The sequence below is a fragment of the Camelus dromedarius genome, chromosome 31, assembly GCF_036321535.1.
Source record: "Camelus dromedarius isolate mCamDro1 chromosome 31, mCamDro1.pat, whole genome shotgun sequence".
NCBI lineage: Eukaryota > Metazoa > Chordata > Mammalia > Artiodactyla > Camelidae > Camelus > Camelus dromedarius.
This window is the reverse complement of record NC_087466.1, coordinates 20854746-20872169: the sequence shown is the minus strand read 5'-3', so window position 1 is coordinate 20872169 and position 17424 is coordinate 20854746. Positions and strand designations below refer to the sequence as shown.

Sequence of the window (17424 nt, the reverse complement as noted above, 5' to 3'; positions counted from 1 at the left end):
GTGTGGCTATTGAACACTTGAGATGTGGCCAGCCTGGCCGAGGAATTGAATTTTTAATGTGATTTAGTTTTAATTAGTTTAAATGCAAATAGCCACATGTGGCTAGCGCCCCTTATAGACACTCAGCTCCAGAACCTTCAAACCCTTGAGTGGGGGGCACACTGCCTGGGTGTCTGTCAGCCGGGGTCAGGGGTCCAGGTTTGTGGAGGCCAAGTGTTTGTTAAACGGAGTCAGTCTATCAACATGCTCACTATTTTTCCCCCCCCCCGATCATTTTGTGTTATATATTTTTTAACTTTATTCTGGAGAATTTTAACCTTTTTTGCTCAATATTTTTTTAAAGAGAAAATTTTGTAATGAGACATCCAAACATATTCAGTAGTAGAGACAGTAGCATCACGAAATCCCGTGTCCCTGTCACCAGCCCCAGCGGTTGTCGGCCCACGATCCACCTCGGTCACCTCCACTGCTGGTCACTTTCCCACCCCGAGGGTCAGAGTCCAGCCAGCATCAGTCTCTACTAGTTTCTGTGGCTGCCTGGACAAACAGCCACAAACTGGGTGGCTTAAAACAATGGAAATGTGTTCTCTCATCGGTCTGGAGGCCAGAAGTCTGAAATCAAGGTGAGGGCAGGGCCGTGCTCCCTCCGAAGGCTCTAGGGGAGGACCCTACCTGGCCTCTTCCAGCTTCTGGTGGCTCCAGGTGGTCCTTGGCTTGTGGCCGAATTCCTCCAACCTCTGCCTCTGTCTTCATGTGGCTTGCTCCCGTGTGTAGACACTCAGGGGAGTGGATCCCCCTCTAAATTCACTCTTTGGATTTAGGTCTCACCTGGATAATCGAGGATCTCACCTTGAGATCTTTAACTTAATTACTCAGAACTTTAAAAAGCCCCTTTTCCGAATAAGACCACATTCTGGGACATGGACATAGCTTTGGTGGGGGGAGACCACGATTCAACCCATGTCCGCAGCATTTTATCCCTGAGTTTGCATCTCTGCAATAAGGACTGTTTCAGGGGAGAGTGTAGCTCAGTGGTAAGCCCTTGCTTAGCAAGCACGAGGTCCTGGGTTCAATCCCCAGTTCCCTCATTTGAAAAAGAAATCGAATTACCTTCCCCCTTAAAATAATAAAATAAAAGAAAAAAAATTAACTTAAAAAAATAAAATAAAGACTGTTTCAAATAACCTCAGTGCCATTAGCACATCTAAATTTTTTTCAAAATACCGTCAACTATCCTGTAAATGGTCAAATTTCTAATTGTTTCACAGATGCTCCCCACCCCCACCTCTTGTCTTTCCCCCTAGCATTTGTTGAAGAGATTGGGTTGTTTGTCTTTTAGACTTTCCCATGGTCTGGATTTAAAAAATTTTATCCCTGTGGTATAAGCATGCTCCTCCACCCTCTGAATCTCCCATAAATTTAATTGGTAATTAATGGGTCTGGGGCAGTGACTCTCGCCTGGGACAGTTTTGCCCCCCACCCCGGGGACATGTGACCATGCCTGGAGACACTGGGGGTTGTGACGATTTGGGGGGTGCTGCTGGCATCTGGCGGGCCAGAGGCCTGGAATGCTGCAGAACGACAAAAGCCACGTGGCCCTAAATGTCAGTGGTGTGGAGGCTGAGAAACCCCGATCTAGAGGCTTGCAGAAACTCCCTCCTGCCAGTCTTTCCGGCCAGGTGCCCACACAGGCCGCCGTGTCCCCTGGGAAACTCCTGTTGGCAGCGCTGATTCTTGCTCCCCAGGGCCCTTTATCCAGGGGAGACTCATTTCCCCGTGACCGCGTCCTATTTAAAGCCTGCTAGTATCTTTTCTTGCTGATCTGAACCTTGTTTTTTCTTTTATTGATTATGAAATGTATATATACGTATAAAAGCACATACGAAGTGTCTGTGTAATTGTAAGAATAACGAAACAGAAAGTCATGAATTGTTCACCCAGGGGGAAGAAACCAGCTGGGCCCACCCCAGCTCACTGCCTTACTCAAGGCGGCATGGGGACCACTCGCCGTCACGCAGAGCTGTCCCTCCCTGGTGCTAACTGCTGGGGAGTCTTGCATTATGCAGATGGGCCCTGCTTGCTTTCTTCCATTGCCCTGGATCGGCATCGGAGTAGTCGATAACCTTCTCTTATGATGCCCCACGGTGCCAAGAGAGCCTTGTTTATCCAGCCCCAGACCCCGTAAGAGGCTGAGAAGCCATCCCGAGCTCAAGTGTCTGTTGGCGTTAAGAATGCCATGAAGCCACGCAATTGCAGTTTGACCTTCGGTTAAAAAAGACTTGTAGGTGTTAGTGATGCTGGAGTTTTATTTAGAGTCTCACTTCCCTTCTGAAGAGAGGTTGTGATGCCGAATGCATAACACATTCGTTTCCTTCCCCAGCGAGCAGAGATGCTACAGAAATTGAGTGAAGTGCAGGTCTCAGAAGCTGAGATGAGACTCTTTTACACCACGTCCAAGCTGGGCACCGGGGACCGCATGTACCGCGCCAAAGAGTGAGTCGGCCAGCTCCTCCCTGAAGCCCGTCCCTCCTGCCGGGGTTCCTGGGGGGGCCTCACAGGTCGTGGAGTCTTCTGGGGTCACGAGAGGCTGCACGGGCAGTGACCTGCGTGTGGGTAGAGGCCTCAGATGCCACTGAACGTCCTCCAGTGCCCAGGCCAGCAGAGCTCCTGACCCCAGTGATGCTGGGGTTGTCGTGCGGTACGAGTCCAGCAGTACAGGCCCTTCCCGCTTTTCCTGGATGAGTAGGTGAGAAATTGCCATTGGGCAGTCAAGGATTAGCCCGTTAGCAGGTGTTGTTTGGTTGATACGGCGTCATTAAGGCATTTGGATCTTTTTCCAACGTGTGAGCCTCCTAGGGCTGCGGTAAGTCATCCCAAACTGGGCGCCCTAAAACAAGGGGACCCAGTCAAGGTGTCAGCAGGATCGGTTCCTTCTGGAGGCTGGAGAGTCTGTTCCACGTTGCTCTCCCGGCTTCTGGTGGTGCCAGCAGTCCTTGGATTTTAAACACATCGCTCCAGTCTCTGTCTCATCATCACACAGCGCCCCTCCTGCGTGTCTCTGTGTGTCTTCCGTGGCCGCCGCCTCTCTGTGTCTGGGTCTCTATTTTCTCTTATAAGGACACCAGTCATTGGATTCAGGGTGCGCCCTAATCCAGGGTGACCTTATCTCAGTTACATCTGCAAGGACCCTATTTCCAAATAAGGTTGCATTCTGATTAACTGGGTGGCTGTGAATTTGGGGAGATACTCTTCAACCCAATACAGCCAACCTTGAAGAATTAGGAGATCTCACATTAAAATGGAGATTCCTACCTGTTCTTGACCAGTTGGATTATCTGGCTGCATCGGCTGACATTCCCGCAGGGCAGCCGGCCGTAGACGGAGCCCGTGTGCTCCCCTCGGCCCAAGCCCCCCTCAGTGCTGTTTTACACCTGGCCTGCTCTGTTCATGTCCAGTGCTGGCCCGTCAGCCTCGTTGTGCATTTAACGGCTGCTTATTGAGTGCAAACCACATCTCTGGCTCTCCTCTGGGCCCTAGGGATGGAGCAGTGCACACAAATAAAATGTCTTCCCTTAAGAAGCTTACATTGTAGTGGTGGGGAGGTGGGCAGTAATCAGACAGATACGTATTTGTCTAGGGCTGGTAAGCACTAAGAAAAGAAAGCAGGGAGGAGAGGGTGGAGGGGGGTGGGAGGGGTGTTTGGGACTGTAGGGTCGAGAAGTATGTTTGAGTGAAGTGAGGGAGATGTTATCTGCAGGGGGCGTGAACAGCGGGTGCAAAGGCCCTGAGGCTGGAGGGGACATGGCCTTTGAGTCCTGGCCTCTGATAAGCCTTCAGCAATCCAGAGCTGCCTCAGGCGGACGGGCCAGTCCCTGGTTCTGACGTCTGGCTCTCCTGGCAGGAAGCCTGACGAGATTGCAGCCCAGGGTCAGGTGAAGATCAGCAGCCTCAGCGGGGCCCACCGGAAGCGCCGCCGTGAAGAGGCAGAAGAGGAGGAGTCTGAGTCCTCAGTGGAGTCCAAACCTGAGGAGGCCCCAGCTCCCGAGCGGGTGGAGGCTGCTGCAGGGACAGCCACAGCACATCTGCCACCAGCCCCGCCAGGGGCTGGAGACCAGAGCCCGGTGCCCAGTGGTCCGCCCAGCACCCCTGCCCCTCCGTCAGCTCCCCCCACAGCAGCCTCCACGCTGGCCAGGCCCCCAGTGAAGCCTGCCGTCTTCATCCCTGTGAACCGCTCCCCCGAAATGCAGGTTGGCCGCTCTGGCGTTTGAGATAGGACTTAGGTTCCCAGCTCAGCATGGTGAGGGGCTGAGGGTGCAGAGGGCATCCCAGGGTCTGAGCAGGTTGCATCGCTTTCTATGCCTCGGTTTCCTCGTTTGGAAAAGGGGACTAGCCATACCCACCACCCAGGGCTGTTGTAGGGCTGACGACCGGGTGCCCGGCACAGGGTCAGGGCTGTTGAGACGGGTGTCAGCCGCCTTTATCACCACCCCTTCGTCCCCTCTTCCCTTCCGCAGGGGACGGCCCCCCCTCCACCCCCCACTCCCTGAGTGCTGACTTCCTCTCTCTTGCCAGGAAGAACGGCTGAAGCTCCCGATTCTCTCTGAAGAACAAGTGATCATGGAGGCAGTGGCCGAGCACCCCATCGTCATCGTGTGTGGCGAGACTGGCAGCGGGAAGACCACCCAAGTGCCCCAGTTTCTGTACGAAGCAGGCTACAGCAGGTGGGGGCTGGCCCTCTGCGGGGCGCGCGGGTCACAGTGAGGCCTGGTCCCCCAAAGTTGTCAGGAGTCTGGGCTCCTGGGATCTAATTCTGGCTCTGTTGTTTACATGCTGCGTGACTTCGGGCAAGCTGCTGAACCTCTCTGGGCCTCAGTTTCCTCAGCCATGGGATGGGGGCATCACTGCACCTGTTTGTTATGTAGATGAAATGACTGAATCCATGTGAAACTCTTAGGTCAGTCCCTGGTGTGAGGGGCGTGCTGTCCCCTCCTGTAGCCCTTTTCCACCCAAGTGTGTCGGTGTCCCCAAGACCACGTCCAGGTTCAGTGATTTGCAAGGAGGACTCCTGGGACCCAGCACTTGGTGGTGCTCATGGCTGTGACTTACTACAGGGAAGGACACAGCACAATTGGCAAAGGGAAGGGCGTGTGAGGGTGAAGTCCAGGGGAACCAGGCACTGGCTTCCAAAGCCCTCTCCTGGGGGAGTCACACAGGACACGCTGAATCCCCCAGTGACAAGTTGTGACAACACGTGTGAAGTGTCCTCTGCCAGGGACGCCCAGTAGAGGCTTGGCACCCAGGGTGTTCATTGGGGGCTGGTCACGTAGGCGCCCTCTGCCTGGCACCTTCCAAATTCCTAACTCCCCAGAGAAGAGCAGGTGTCTGCAGAAACCGCACTGCCTGCACAAACCGTCCAGGTGCAGCGAACCCCTCTTACCTGTCGGGGAGTGAAATCCAGGATCCCCGACGCCGGCCCCGACGCCACGCTGTAAGCAGGCCTTTGTAGGGAGAGCAGCCTCGGGCCTGCTGCCTCAACTGTTTTCCCCTGGAACCCAGCCACCCGCCCCCCTTGGTGGGTTCTGTGTCTGGAGGAGCACGTGCTCAGTGGAGTCAGGCCAGGCCACCGAGCTGCTGGCCCAGGCCCACCCGGACCTCGTTCCCATTTGCGGCTGCCTGGCTCTCTCTGCACCGTGACTACCAGAGCATCTCCTATGCGCTGACCTGTGGGCCATTCCCTTTGGCTGTTCAGCGATGCTGAGGTGCCTGGCCTGGTGGTGTGTCCCGACGCCCCTGGTGAGGGCCACGTCTGGAGCCGCATGTGACTTTGGGGCAGACGGTGGGCCAAGCCCTGTTGATGCCTTGTGTTCTCCCCCAGCGACAACAGCATCATCGGGGTCACGGAGCCCCGCCGAGTGGCCGCCGTGGCCATGTCCCAGCGGGTGGCCAAGGAGATGAATCTGTCACAACGGTAAGGGCTCTGCCCATTGGGGGAGGGCTGGGGGTGGTCTTCCGGCCCTGCCTGGGGGTCCGCTGTCCAGGAGGAGCTGAGCAGTGACGCAGGCCCTCGTTCTCCTGGGGCACCGGGTGGGAGCACCACTTCTGCATCTAAGCACAGGGCTGTCCTTGGACGAGAGGGCTTCCTACACGCGGGGAAGGACAGCGGGATCCTCCTGCTCAGGGGGCCGTGGAACAGGGACATGCCAGCAGGCCCTCGCCTCCCCTCCCACATGCTGTACTGGGGGGACAGAATGGCCCTCAGAGGGGCTTGAGGGCAGAGCAGAGCAGCGGGTGGCCAAAGGCAGGCAGGTGGCGATTAGCGTTGCCAGGTTAATTTATAACTCAAGCTTCCAAAATTAAAATCCTTTCCTGGCAGTAAGGCTGCAGGACTTGCATTGGAAAGCAGTTGAAACAGAGCGTAGCACTTGTGTTTGTAACGCAGACACCTGGGCTGCAGCCCAGACTGTCAACTTCAGGCTTGAAGGGGTAGCAGGTCCAACGTGGCCAGAGGCTCAGAAAGCACAGAATTACACAGAAGGAGGGGACCCTCATCTGCCCTGCCATCAGCTGTTTACTGAGCAGGACCTGCCGTGGGTCAGGCCCGTCCTGGCTCTTGGCACAGCCGCCCACCTTCCCCCACCCCTCCAGCCGGCAGGGCATTGGGGAGCAGGTAATTGTTCTGTTTGCACTCCCAGGGCAGCCACCACTGCATGTTTCCTGTGGTCCTTCTAGGCAGTTCTGTGTGCAGACAGGCAGCCTGTGTGTCTGTATTTCTCCCCGTCTGACTGCTACACGGACGGTTCATACTGTTCACGCTCTCCTCTGCCTTTCCTGTTCCGTTTCAATGCACGTCTTAAAAATGACAATACATACAAAGCTGCCTTTTTTCATCCTCTTTATTTGACATTTTAGCGTGAAACTTCCAGACATATACGAAAGCGCAAAGACAGGTATAATGAGCCCTCCTGTACCTGAGCCCCGTTCCAGTAGCTGTCACCTCATGACCAGCTTTGCTCCGACTGTGCCCCACACCCTGCCCTCAGCTGTTGAGGAGCCAGTCTCACCCTCAGTGTTTCACTGTGTGTGTCTGAAATATCAAGCCTTTTTTTTTTTCAAGTTAAAGACTCTTAAAACATAACTGCAATACTGTTGCCATAACTAGAGGGTAGATCGTAACTCGCGAGTGTCTTACAGTCCGTGTTCACGCTTCCCGGGCTGTCTCCTAAAAAGCCTTTTCAGTTGGTTGCTCAGGTCTGGCTCTGGCGGAGGTCCATGCACGTGTTAATTGTCATGCCCTGCAGTTGGCCGTGACAGCCCCCCTGGCTTCGTGACGGCTTCACACTGGCGGCCAGGGTCCGGGGGAGGGAGGTGGGGTGGGCAGGTGTCTGGGCCTTGCTGAGGGTGCTGGTGGGCTCTGCCCTTGGCCGCCTGCCCGGTGGGGCCAGGCCTGCTCCGCTGCCCGCCTTGGAGTGGCCACGTGGCCGCAGCCCCAAGCAGCTGCAGCGCTGGGGGCCTCACCGCCCTGAGCCGTAGCCTGTCCCCGCAGGGTGGTCTCCTATCAGATCCGGTATGAAGGAAATGTGACGGAAGAGACCAGAATCAAGTTCATGACAGATGGCGTCTTGCTCAAGGAAATCCAGAAGGTCGGTTGCTCGTCTTGTACCACAAAGCAAGGCTGGTGAGCGTGGGGGCTGGGATGTCAGCAGCTGGCGTGCCAGATGTTGGCAAAGCAGTGTGTGCCACCTGGCCACTGTGTGACCTTGGGCAAGTTACTTAACCTCTCTGAGCCTTAGTTTCTTCATCTGCAAGCTGGTACCTTCCTCCTAATTGTTTTGAAACAAAAATCGTGTGGCATGCACGAGAGCGCCTTAGCACAGCGCCTAGTAGGCGCTCGTGAACCGTGAACTCGTGTCTTTACTGTGGTTTGGCTCACAGACCTTATGTATTAGACAAAGGCCCACTGGCCGTATGACGTCCCCCGGGGAGGAGGGGTATCTCTGCGGAGGGGAGGGATGACCCCTGCCTCCTCTGCCCCAAGGCCAGCCAGGGTCACCCGGGAAGGTGGCTGTGTTTTGGAGTCACACGGCCCCTTTTTGTGTGTCATGTGCTGTCCTGTTACCCTCAGTCCCCGCCCAACAGCTCCTTGTCCCTGCGTCCTGCCTGCCCTCCCCACCCCAGAGGCGTCCAGTTCTAACAGATGATAGCTGCCTTTTCTCTAGCAGTTTCTCTGCTGGGCTCCAGGCCCCGTGCTGTGTACTCAATAGATAGTAAATGTCATGGAAACTTGACTTACCTCATGAGGTGGGTCCTGTAGTCCCATTTTACAGATGAAGAAACAGGCCCAGGAGGTGAAGCCACTTGCCTAAGCCCTGCCCCCCGCCATTCTGAGCGCTCCAGGGTCCTCGCTGGCTGCCCGAGGGGATCCTTGAGTGGGAGTTCTGGGGTGTGCAGTGATCCTAGGGTGCTCAGGCCTCACCCCCGTGGACCTCCCCTCCCAGGACTTCCTGCTGCGGAAGTACAAGGTGGTGATCATTGACGAGGCCCACGAGAGAAGCGTGTACACAGACATCCTCATTGGCCTCCTGTCCCGCATTGTGTGTCTCCGGGAGAAGGTAGGCAGGGGTGCTGGGGAGCCCCGAGACCCAGGCCATGGCTGCCACAGCCCACGCCCATCCACACCTGGGCTGCTGCCATGAGAGGGTCTCCGGGAGAGGATGCTATGGTCCGGTGTGGGGGGCGGTCATGGTGTAAACAGCCCCTATGCGATTCGACCCTGTTGGGATCCTGGGTCCATCCTTGTCAGCTGTCACCCTTCCCTCCATCCAAAGCAAGAGGGTAAAGCAAGTAGTTCCTGGTTGGCCAGGCCCCACGGAAGCCAACATTAACACTCCAGCCAGGTCTCTGGAATCTGCAGAGCTGGTGGGGCCACCCAGCCTAGCTTTTGTGCTTCACGTGCTCTGAGACTCTGGCCCTGCACCTGGCGTGGTGTCAGCCTCTCCCTCCACCTCCCCCACTCCCCGATCAGGCAGAAGGTGAACGTCCAAGGGATGCCCCCCGGGGTGGGGCTCCATGGAGCCATCCTACTCCAGCCCCTGCTGAGAGGATGACCCTTTATTGTGCCCAGTTCTTGCAAACACAGTATCTTTATCAAACAGACGTCAGTTCTGTGTGTGCTATGTGCCAGGCCACTTCAAGGCCTGGGCACGTGACTGTGAACAGGACACAGGTGACTGCCCTCCTGGAGGTTTCATGTTAGTGAGGGCAGCTGACCGTAAGCAAACTCAGAAAGCCTATGAGCTGGTGACGCACAAAGCCAGGGAGAGGGACGGTACCAGGGAGAAGGTGGAGGGTTGGTGGTGAGAGAAGTCCTCCCTGGGAGGGTGGCCTTGGAGTCAGGGACTGAAGGAAGTGAGGGAGTGAGCAGGGGCTACTGGTGGGAGGAGATCCTGAGTATTGAGAATAGCAGGTGCAAAGGCCTTGGGGCACGAGTTGGCTTGGTATCCGCTTTTTTTGTTTTTGTAAAGAGCTTTATTTTGTCTAATTGATGCATTTAAAGTATACATTTCGGTGGCTTTTCACATATTCCAGCGTGTTCTACCATCACCACAATCAATTTTCAAGTATTTTCATCACCCTGAAAAGAAGCCCGGTGCCCTTCAGCTGCCCCCCCATTCTCCCATACTCCCCTCATCTCAAAGTGTCCATTAGTCTACTTGCTGTCTCTGGATTTATCTATTCTGGATATGTCACAGAAATGAAGTCGCACGACACGTGGCCTTCTGTGTCTGGCTCCTGTCACTTAGCACGTTTGGAAGGTCCATCCACACTGTAGCACGTGTCAGTGCTTCACTCCTTTTTATGGTTGAATAATAGTCCAGAGGGTGGATGGACCACATTTTACATACCCATCCATCTCTTGATGGACATCTGTGCTTCTTCCACATTCTGGCTCATGAACATTCGTGTCCGGGTCTCTGTGTGGACGAGTTTCCTTTCTCTCGGACCTGCGTCCAGGAGCAGAATTGCTGGGTCTCACGGGAGCTCTGCGTTGAACCATTTGAACCATCTGCCAGACCACCTTCCCCGGCTTACGTTCCCATCAGCAGTGTACAGGCTGCCAGTTCCCATCCCCCCAACACTGTGATTTTCCATTGTTTTAGTCCTCGCCATCCTAGGAGAGGTGAAGTGGTCTCGATTTGTGTCTTGAGGGCTGTCAGGAAGCCTAGGGTGGCCGAGCAGAGTGAGGGAGGCGGAGAGGACAGGTGGGGCCAGGGAGGTGCCCGGGGTGGGGCCGCCTGGGGAGGTCACTGTGGGGAGGAGACGGGGTCTTTGGTCTGCTCTTCGCCTTTCTCCTTGGCTTTTGTTCACCAAAGACACTGAATTTGGGGTTTGGAGTTTACTAGCCTCAAAAGACAGTTTCCAAGGGCTGGAGGGCAGAGCTCACCATGAGCCACATCAGGTGCTGCCGAGGGGGCTGGGAGCCAGGAGCCCCCACCACACGCTCCCCTGGGCCAGGCTGCTCCTCCCCGAACCTCGGAACAGACTGTCAGGATGTTGGGTAGGGGCTGGTGGCAGCTGCAACTGCTGTGCCCGGGGGCGATGTGGACCCCAGGCTCAGCCCTCCCGGCTCACCTTACACCATCAGGGCTTAACTCTGGGGGATCTTCAGGGCGCTGTTAACAAGCCGCAACCCCAGGAGAGGCAGATCCTACTGTCTGCTCGTTGCTTCCACTTTTTCTGGGCTCTCTGGCAACCAGAATTGGGGGTAGAGGGCGGGGGCTGGACGCAAGCCAGCTGGGACGGCAGAAGTCCCCCCGACCCCACCGTCACCATTCCTGTCCCCGGGTGGCCGTGGGTCCCCGGGGCTGTCGTCCCCCAGAGGCACCTGCCGCTGAAGCTGCTCATTATGTCGGCCACGCTGCGGGTGGAGGACTTCACCCAGAACCAGCGGCTCTTCGCCCAGCCACCCCCGGTCATCAAGGTACCACCCAGGCCAGGGTTTCGGGGCAGCCACGTGAAGTGGGGCCCCTCTGTCAGCTGCGACAGAGCGTGGGACACCTGCCGTGGGGGAGACGGACGGGGTGGGGCAGGTGTTACAGAGCTGGTAGCACCAGACGGAGACTTTGGGATCAGAAATTTCAAGAGAGGGGCAGGGCCCGGGCCTGGGCTCAGGTCACCCTCCCGACCCCCGACCCCCGACCCCATGCCTCCTTGGGCGTCCTTGGCAGGTTGAGTCCAGGCAGTTCCCGGTGACGGTGCATTTTAACAAGCGGACGCCGCTGGAAGACTATAGCGGGGAGTGCTTCCGGAAGGTCTGCAAGATCCACCGGGCGCTGCCCGCAGGTGAGGCCCTTGTCCTGCGGTGCCTGTCCCCTCTCTGGTTCCCGAGCGGTCACAGCACCCGCCCGGCCTTGTTCTGCTTCAGTAACTCCCTAGAGGGTAGGGGTGGAGTGTGCCTTTGTCCCCCGGGCCCAGGCTGGTGCCATTTCGCCCAGGTGCCCACAGACACAGGGCTTCCCAGCTGAGTCTCCCTCCTGATCTCGCAGTTTTCACCGTGTTCCTGTGGCACTTGCTCCGTTACCTGCCTAACGTCGTTGTTTAAGTCAGCTTGGGCTTTTCTGGGTAAATACATTTGTGTCAAAAGGAAGCAGCATTAGTAGGAACTGGCTTCACTCACCAGAGGGGAAAGAAAACAGTCCCTTAAGGCAGCCGTGCTAACTTCCAGCCAGACTCCCGGGTGCTGGGGCGGACCGGGGCCTGCTTCCCCGGCTGCACGGGCGAGAGCGGAAAAGGGCTCCCTCCCGCCAACCTTGACTGCGCCCGGCCCGGAGGCCACCTCGGGGCCCCGTGGTGCTCTGTGCTTGTCTGCCTGAGGCATCTCAGGATTCAGGGGTTCGTGTCCCCTCTTTGGGAGACTGAGCTGGTGGGTGATGAGATGGCAGGGGTCTCCAGAGGGCTTGGGCAGAGGGCCTCGCACAGCGCTGGGCTAGTCTCAGGGCCGTGGGTGTGTGGGAAGCAGGGCCTCCCCTTCGTGGGGTGGGGTGGGGTGGGGTTGGGTTCTGCACATCCCCGAGTGCTCGGCTCCCTGCCCAGCGTCCTCGCTTCCCCACTCATTTACTCTAGTTCTCACCTCACCCTCCACCGTCCCTTCCTGTGTTCTCTTCACCACCGTCTCCTTGTGAGCATCCACAGTGTCCCTCACTCCACGATCCAGGGCCGCCCCAGCTGCCTGTGTGCACCGGGGTCTGTGAACGCAGGGGCCTCCCCCTCGTGCCCAGCCATCGTCTTCTGTTTCCTTCTTAGCTCTTTCCCACTCCTGGGAGCTCTTTTCTGCGTTTAGACCTCACGTAGCAGTGTCTTCAGCTTCCTGCCGTCGAACCTGCAATCGCCAGTGCCCCTCCCACCCCCGTGCCCACCCTCTCCTCCCGTCCCGTCAGGAAGGTGTGTCTCTGCTCCCCACCACGGCCCTCGTTCCCCTCTGATCCCCCTCTGGTCACTCCGAGATCATTCTCTCCTCCCCGTTCTGCTTCCTTGCCACCTGCTCCTTCCTGCTCTCACGTGAACCGCCTTCAGATGCCATCTTTGGGAAACCCTCGGCAGCCCCCCCAGGGGCACCCCTACCGCCTGCCCTCCGCATCCAGCAGTTTCTCCACGTTCTCAGCCCCTGCGTCTCCCTCACACTCCAGCTCCTCGTGTGGCTTCCGCCCTCCACGCCCGAACCCGCCCTCCCCGGGTCACCGCTGTCTCTCTGCGCACCCGTGGAGAGGGCTTGGTTTGGGGGCAGCGCTCTACAGCTCCCACCTCCTCCCTCTGCAGGTGTCTCCCCACCCCCGTTGGTTTGCTCCGTCTCACCTGTCTCTCCTTCCCCCTCTTTAGGCGTCGCTGTTTCTCAGGGCTCTGCACTTCTCTCCTCCCAAGTGATGCCCGTTCCCCAGGCAGCTGTGGCTGCCTTGGGACTTCAACTTCAACAACAAAAAATTTGCTACTTTTTATTTACTTATTTATTTAGTGATAAAATATACATAAACATAAACTTAAGTGTACAAAAGGTCATACACTGTGCGCCCATTTGTGTCTGGCTTCTTTCACTTGGCACGATGTTTCTGAGGGGCGTCCACTCTGCAGACTGAACCAGTGCTTCATCCTTTCTATGGCTGAATTCCGTCCCATCGTACGGATGGCCCTGCTCCGTGTATCCGCTCACCAGGTCATGGGCACTTGGGTCGCTCCCACCTCCTATGAGCAGAGCTGCCGTGAACACCCGCAAACAGGTTCTGGTTTGTGTCTCTTTCCCGATCTTCTGGGCTTAGGCCCAGGGAGGGGACTGCCAGGTGGCACGGTGACTGCTGACTCCCCGTCACCGCGCCTCGGTGGGTGGGTAGCTGCCCGGTGCTCGTCCGGGCCTCTGCAGCCCTGGTTTGACCGGCTCGGAGCGGGGCCTGCACAGGGTCGCAGCAACCGCTGTTTGCGGCGTGATCGGGCGGGTCACGGAGGGGCCTGGTTCTCCCCGCAGGCGGCATCCTGGTGTTCCTGACCGGGCAGGCAGAGGTGCACGCACTGTGCCGCAGGCTGAGGAGAGCCTTCCCACTTGCCAAGCCCAGGCCGCCAGGTAAGCCGGGGGCAGAGGCCCCGCGCCCCAGAGGCTGGAGGCGGTCAGCCTGGGCTTCCGAGCCCCCCCCCGCCCCCCGCAAGCTTCGGCGCTCGGTGCAGTGACCTGACTCTGGACGATGAATGTCAGAATTCTGCTGACCTGGTATCAGCTAGGAGAGGTCTTTCTCTCTAATCTGCTCATCTTTTCCCAGACAAGGACGACCAGGAGGATTCGGTAGAAGAAATGCGGAAATTTAAGAAGTCGCGGGTGCGGGCAAGGAAGACCCAGACCAGGGTACATAGAGGCCGCTGGGGGCCGCTCAGGCTCTGAAGCCCCCTTGTCCGCGTGGTGGCTGTAACTTGCTCCGGTGCAGATGCAAATTTGATTAAAACAAGATAAAGTTGGGATTCAACCCCACAGTCATTTTAGACACATTTCAGATGCCCTGTAGCCACCTGGGGCTCTGGGGACCTCATTGGACAGTGAGGGTCTAGAACCTTCCTGCCGTGGAGGGAGTTGGCTGGTGCTGCTCCAGGGGCTATCGGGGGTGGGTGTGTGGGGCGGCTGTGATTCAAGCATTCAAGCTGTGCTGGGGCCCGGCAGAAGCTTCCAGAGGACTGGGCGCTGAGCCCCTGAGCAGGGCCTTCCCAGGTCCCTGGGGAGGGCGGGACAAAGGAGAGGGACCTTGGTGCCTGCTGAAGAGCTGGGGGAGGGGGCAGGCCGGGTGTGGGGGCACAGACCCGAGGGCGTCTGCCCAACATCACTACTGCTTCTGCAGCACGCCTGGGCCATCTCGGTGCTTCAGGGGTCTTAGCTGGCAGAGTGCTCACGGCAGCCCTGAGAGAAGTCCCACGATCGTCCCCGAGTCTCAGACGAGGACACTGAGGCAGAGGGTGGTTGCATGACCTGCTTGGGGTCACATGGCTCCAGGGCTGGGGAGCTGGGCCTGGGACGCGATCTCCACGCGGGGTCGCCCACAGCCCCTGGTGCTGGTGTCTCGTTTACTACAGACGTTGCCCCTCATCAATCTGGACAGTTACTCGGTGTTGCCTGTAGGTGAAGCTGACGAGGACAGGGAGGCGGAGATGGACGAGGAAGAGGAGGCCCTGGGCTCCGACCTGGACCTGGACTTAGGGGACGACGAGGCAGACAGAGGTGCGGCTGGGACTGGTGGGGCCTCGTCCTGATCACTCGTTCAGCACGGCCTGCTGAGCCCCCAGCTTCTTGGTCCCAGCACTTGGGCTCTGGGTCAGGCGGCGGGCCCTCACTAGTGAGGAGCCTGGAGAGTTGGGGTCTCTGCCGGCTTTGCCCCCTGCTGTCTCCCGAGCTCCTAAAACCTCCTGGCACAGAAGGGACCCTGAGACATCTTTGTGGGGGCACCACTCGGGCTTAGGTTTTGCTGGGTGCATGCAGGCCTCGGAGGGAGGGGGGCGAAACCGCAGCAGCCCCCACGCAGGCCCCACTGCAGCAGCACCAGAGCAGGGCTCTTCCCAGGAGGAGGGACCGCAGCCTGTTTCCAGGGTCAAGCACCCTGGCAGCGGGGCTGGCGTAAGGTCCCCTCCAGCAGAGCAGGCCACGGTGCTGGGCTGCTGCCCGTGGGTGCTGGGTGCAGCGCGCCTCTGCCTTCCCTGCAGGTGAGCAGCCCGACGCCTCGCTTCCCCTCCACGTGCTCCCACTCTACTCTTTGCTGGCCCCAGAGAGGCAGGCGCAGGTAACAGTGCAGAGCCTGGGCGGGGGAGGGGGTGGATGGGGGAGCACTTAAGGGCGTTGAGATGGGGCAGGTCAGGCCCTGGGTCATCCTCCCCATCAGCTGTTGGATCAGTACCCCAGATTTTTGAGAGGGTGTTGGAATCTCCTTCTTGGAGAACAGAAGCACCTCCCACGTTTGGTTTGGGAGCAGTGGCCAGAGGCAAGGAGAGAACGTGTCAACCTGGTGACCTCCCAGGCCCTGCCCAGCCTGGCCGACTTCTCTTTGATGGAGAGAAGTTTCCTGGCTTTGCCCCGTATCTCTGACCTCTGTCCCACAAATTCTTCCCTGATTCTGGTGGGACAGAGGTCGGTTTTCTTGCTGCCCAACCCCCCCCCCCAATCCTAGGTCTTCCAACCTCCCCCAGAGGGGACGCGGCTGTGTGTTGTGGCCACCAACGTGGCCGAGACATCTCTCACCATCCCGGGCATCAAGTACGTGGTGGACTGCGGGAAGGTCAAGAAGCGGCACTACGACCGTGTCACCGGCGTGTCCTCCTTCCGCGTCACCTGGGTCTCCCAGGCCTCAGCCGATCAGCGGGCGGGCCGCGCGGGCCGCACAGAGCCCGGCCACTGCTACAGGTGGGGCTCCCCAGGCTTCTCCAGGGACTTTGGGGCCACTCTGCAGCAGTCACCCACCCACAGGCGAGAAAAGGGGGTCCTGTGTCATCCGGGAAACTGCCCCTGGAGTGCTCCCCTCACCTTGTTGGGGTGGCTTCCAAGCACTTGCGTTGATTGTTTATTCTGCTACTGATGTCAGGCACCTTTGTTCCTGTTTTGTTTTATTAGCAGGTTTATCAAGATAAAATTCACATAGCATAAAATTCACCATTTTAAAGTGTGCAGTTCTGTGCATTGTAGTATATTCAGAGAGTTGTGCAACCACAGAGAGCGTGCAAGCACACGCTCTACCACTGTTAATTTTCAAACATTCTCATCACCCCAAAAGAAACCCCCCACACCCATGAACTGGTTCCCCTCCTACACCTCCCCGCCCCCACCCCCACCCCCAGCAGCTGGCAACCGCTAGCCTACTTCCTGTTTCTCCAGGTTTCCTTTCTCTGAACATTTTCTGCAGTTAGAATCAGACAACATGTGGCCTTTTGTGTCTGGCTGCTTTCACTCAGCTTCACGTTGTCAAGGTTCATCCAGGTTGTAGCCTGTGTCAGAACTCCATTCCTTTTTTTTTTCCCCTAGAATATTAAACACAATAATTTTACAATCCATTTACTGGCAACTGGTAATCGTTAAATTAACAATGGTCATCTTCAAAAGTTATTACACCAGCTGTGCTGTCATTTCTTGAGTTGATCAGATACCTGGAGTCACAGACATTTCCGACATAAGATGCATCACATAAATCAAAGTTGGTTTATCACCAACATTTATAAAACCAGACCCAGGTAAAGAAGTAGGTCTGGCACACATGCATGGTCGGTTGGTTTGTTTGCTTTTACTTTTAACTTTTTTTTTTTAATTTTTAATTTTTAATTTTTTTTTTGTTTTTTTGGAGGAAGTAATTAGTTTTATTTACTTTAATGGAGGCACTGGGGATTGAACCCATGACCTCGTGCATGCTAAGCACACGCTCTACCACTGAGCTCTACCCTCCCCCTGAACGGTTTTAATACAGTGGATGTTTAGCCTGCCCAGATTATTACAGAATCAGAAGAGCGAGAGTATTCACAAAGAACTCTATTCGTTTTAATGGCTGAATAATATTCCATTGCTTGGATGGACCACGTTTCACGTATCCACTCACCTGTTAATAGACATTTGTGTTCCGACTACATTTTGGTCACTGTAAATAGTGCTGCTGTGAGCATCCATGTACAAGTATTTGAGTATCTGTTTCCCTGTCTCTTGGGTGTATACCTAGGAGTAGAATTGCTGGTTGAGGGGGAGGGTAGAGCTCGGAGATAGAGTCCTTGCTTAGTGTGTACGAGGTCCTGGGTTCAATCCCCAGCATCTCCATCAAAAAAAAAAAATTACTTCCCCCCCCCCAAAAAAAGTACACAGCATATGTCAATAAAATTGAAAGGAGAAAAATTACTTTTAAAAAAAGAAAAGAAAGAACTGCTGGGTTATAT

At 56.7% G+C, this 17424-nt stretch overlaps 1 protein-coding gene and 2 non-coding genes across 3 annotated transcripts in view; 1 reads left to right on the top strand and 2 right to left on the bottom strand.

The window, feature by feature from the left end:
- DHX37 (DEAH-box helicase 37) overlaps positions 1-17424 on the top strand; it is a 30158-nt gene that overhangs the window by 3972 nt on the left and 8762 nt on the right. The window contains exons 3-15 of the mRNA XM_031442493.2: positions 2381-2493; positions 3902-4247; positions 4573-4721; positions 5876-5968; positions 7544-7640; positions 8496-8609; positions 10877-10978; positions 11226-11340; positions 13511-13606; positions 13800-13882; positions 14599-14743; positions 15223-15299; positions 15684-15916. Of these exons, the coding sequence (XP_031298353.1) occupies positions 2381-2493; positions 3902-4247; positions 4573-4721; positions 5876-5968; positions 7544-7640; positions 8496-8609; positions 10877-10978; positions 11226-11340; positions 13511-13606; positions 13800-13882; positions 14599-14743; positions 15223-15299; positions 15684-15916 (1763 nt within the window). The remainder of the gene's footprint in view (positions 1-2380; positions 2494-3901; positions 4248-4572; positions 4722-5875; positions 5969-7543; positions 7641-8495; positions 8610-10876; positions 10979-11225; positions 11341-13510; positions 13607-13799; positions 13883-14598; positions 14744-15222; positions 15300-15683; positions 15917-17424) is intronic.
- On the bottom strand, positions 16705-16800 carry LOC116150083 (small nucleolar RNA SNORA72). Its single transcript, XR_004133758.1, has one exon. It is a non-coding gene; the product is annotated as a small nucleolar RNA SNORA72 (small nucleolar RNA).
- Positions 16933-17023, bottom strand: LOC116150082 (small nucleolar RNA SNORA72). The gene has a single exon (XR_004133757.1). It is a non-coding gene; the product is annotated as a small nucleolar RNA SNORA72 (small nucleolar RNA).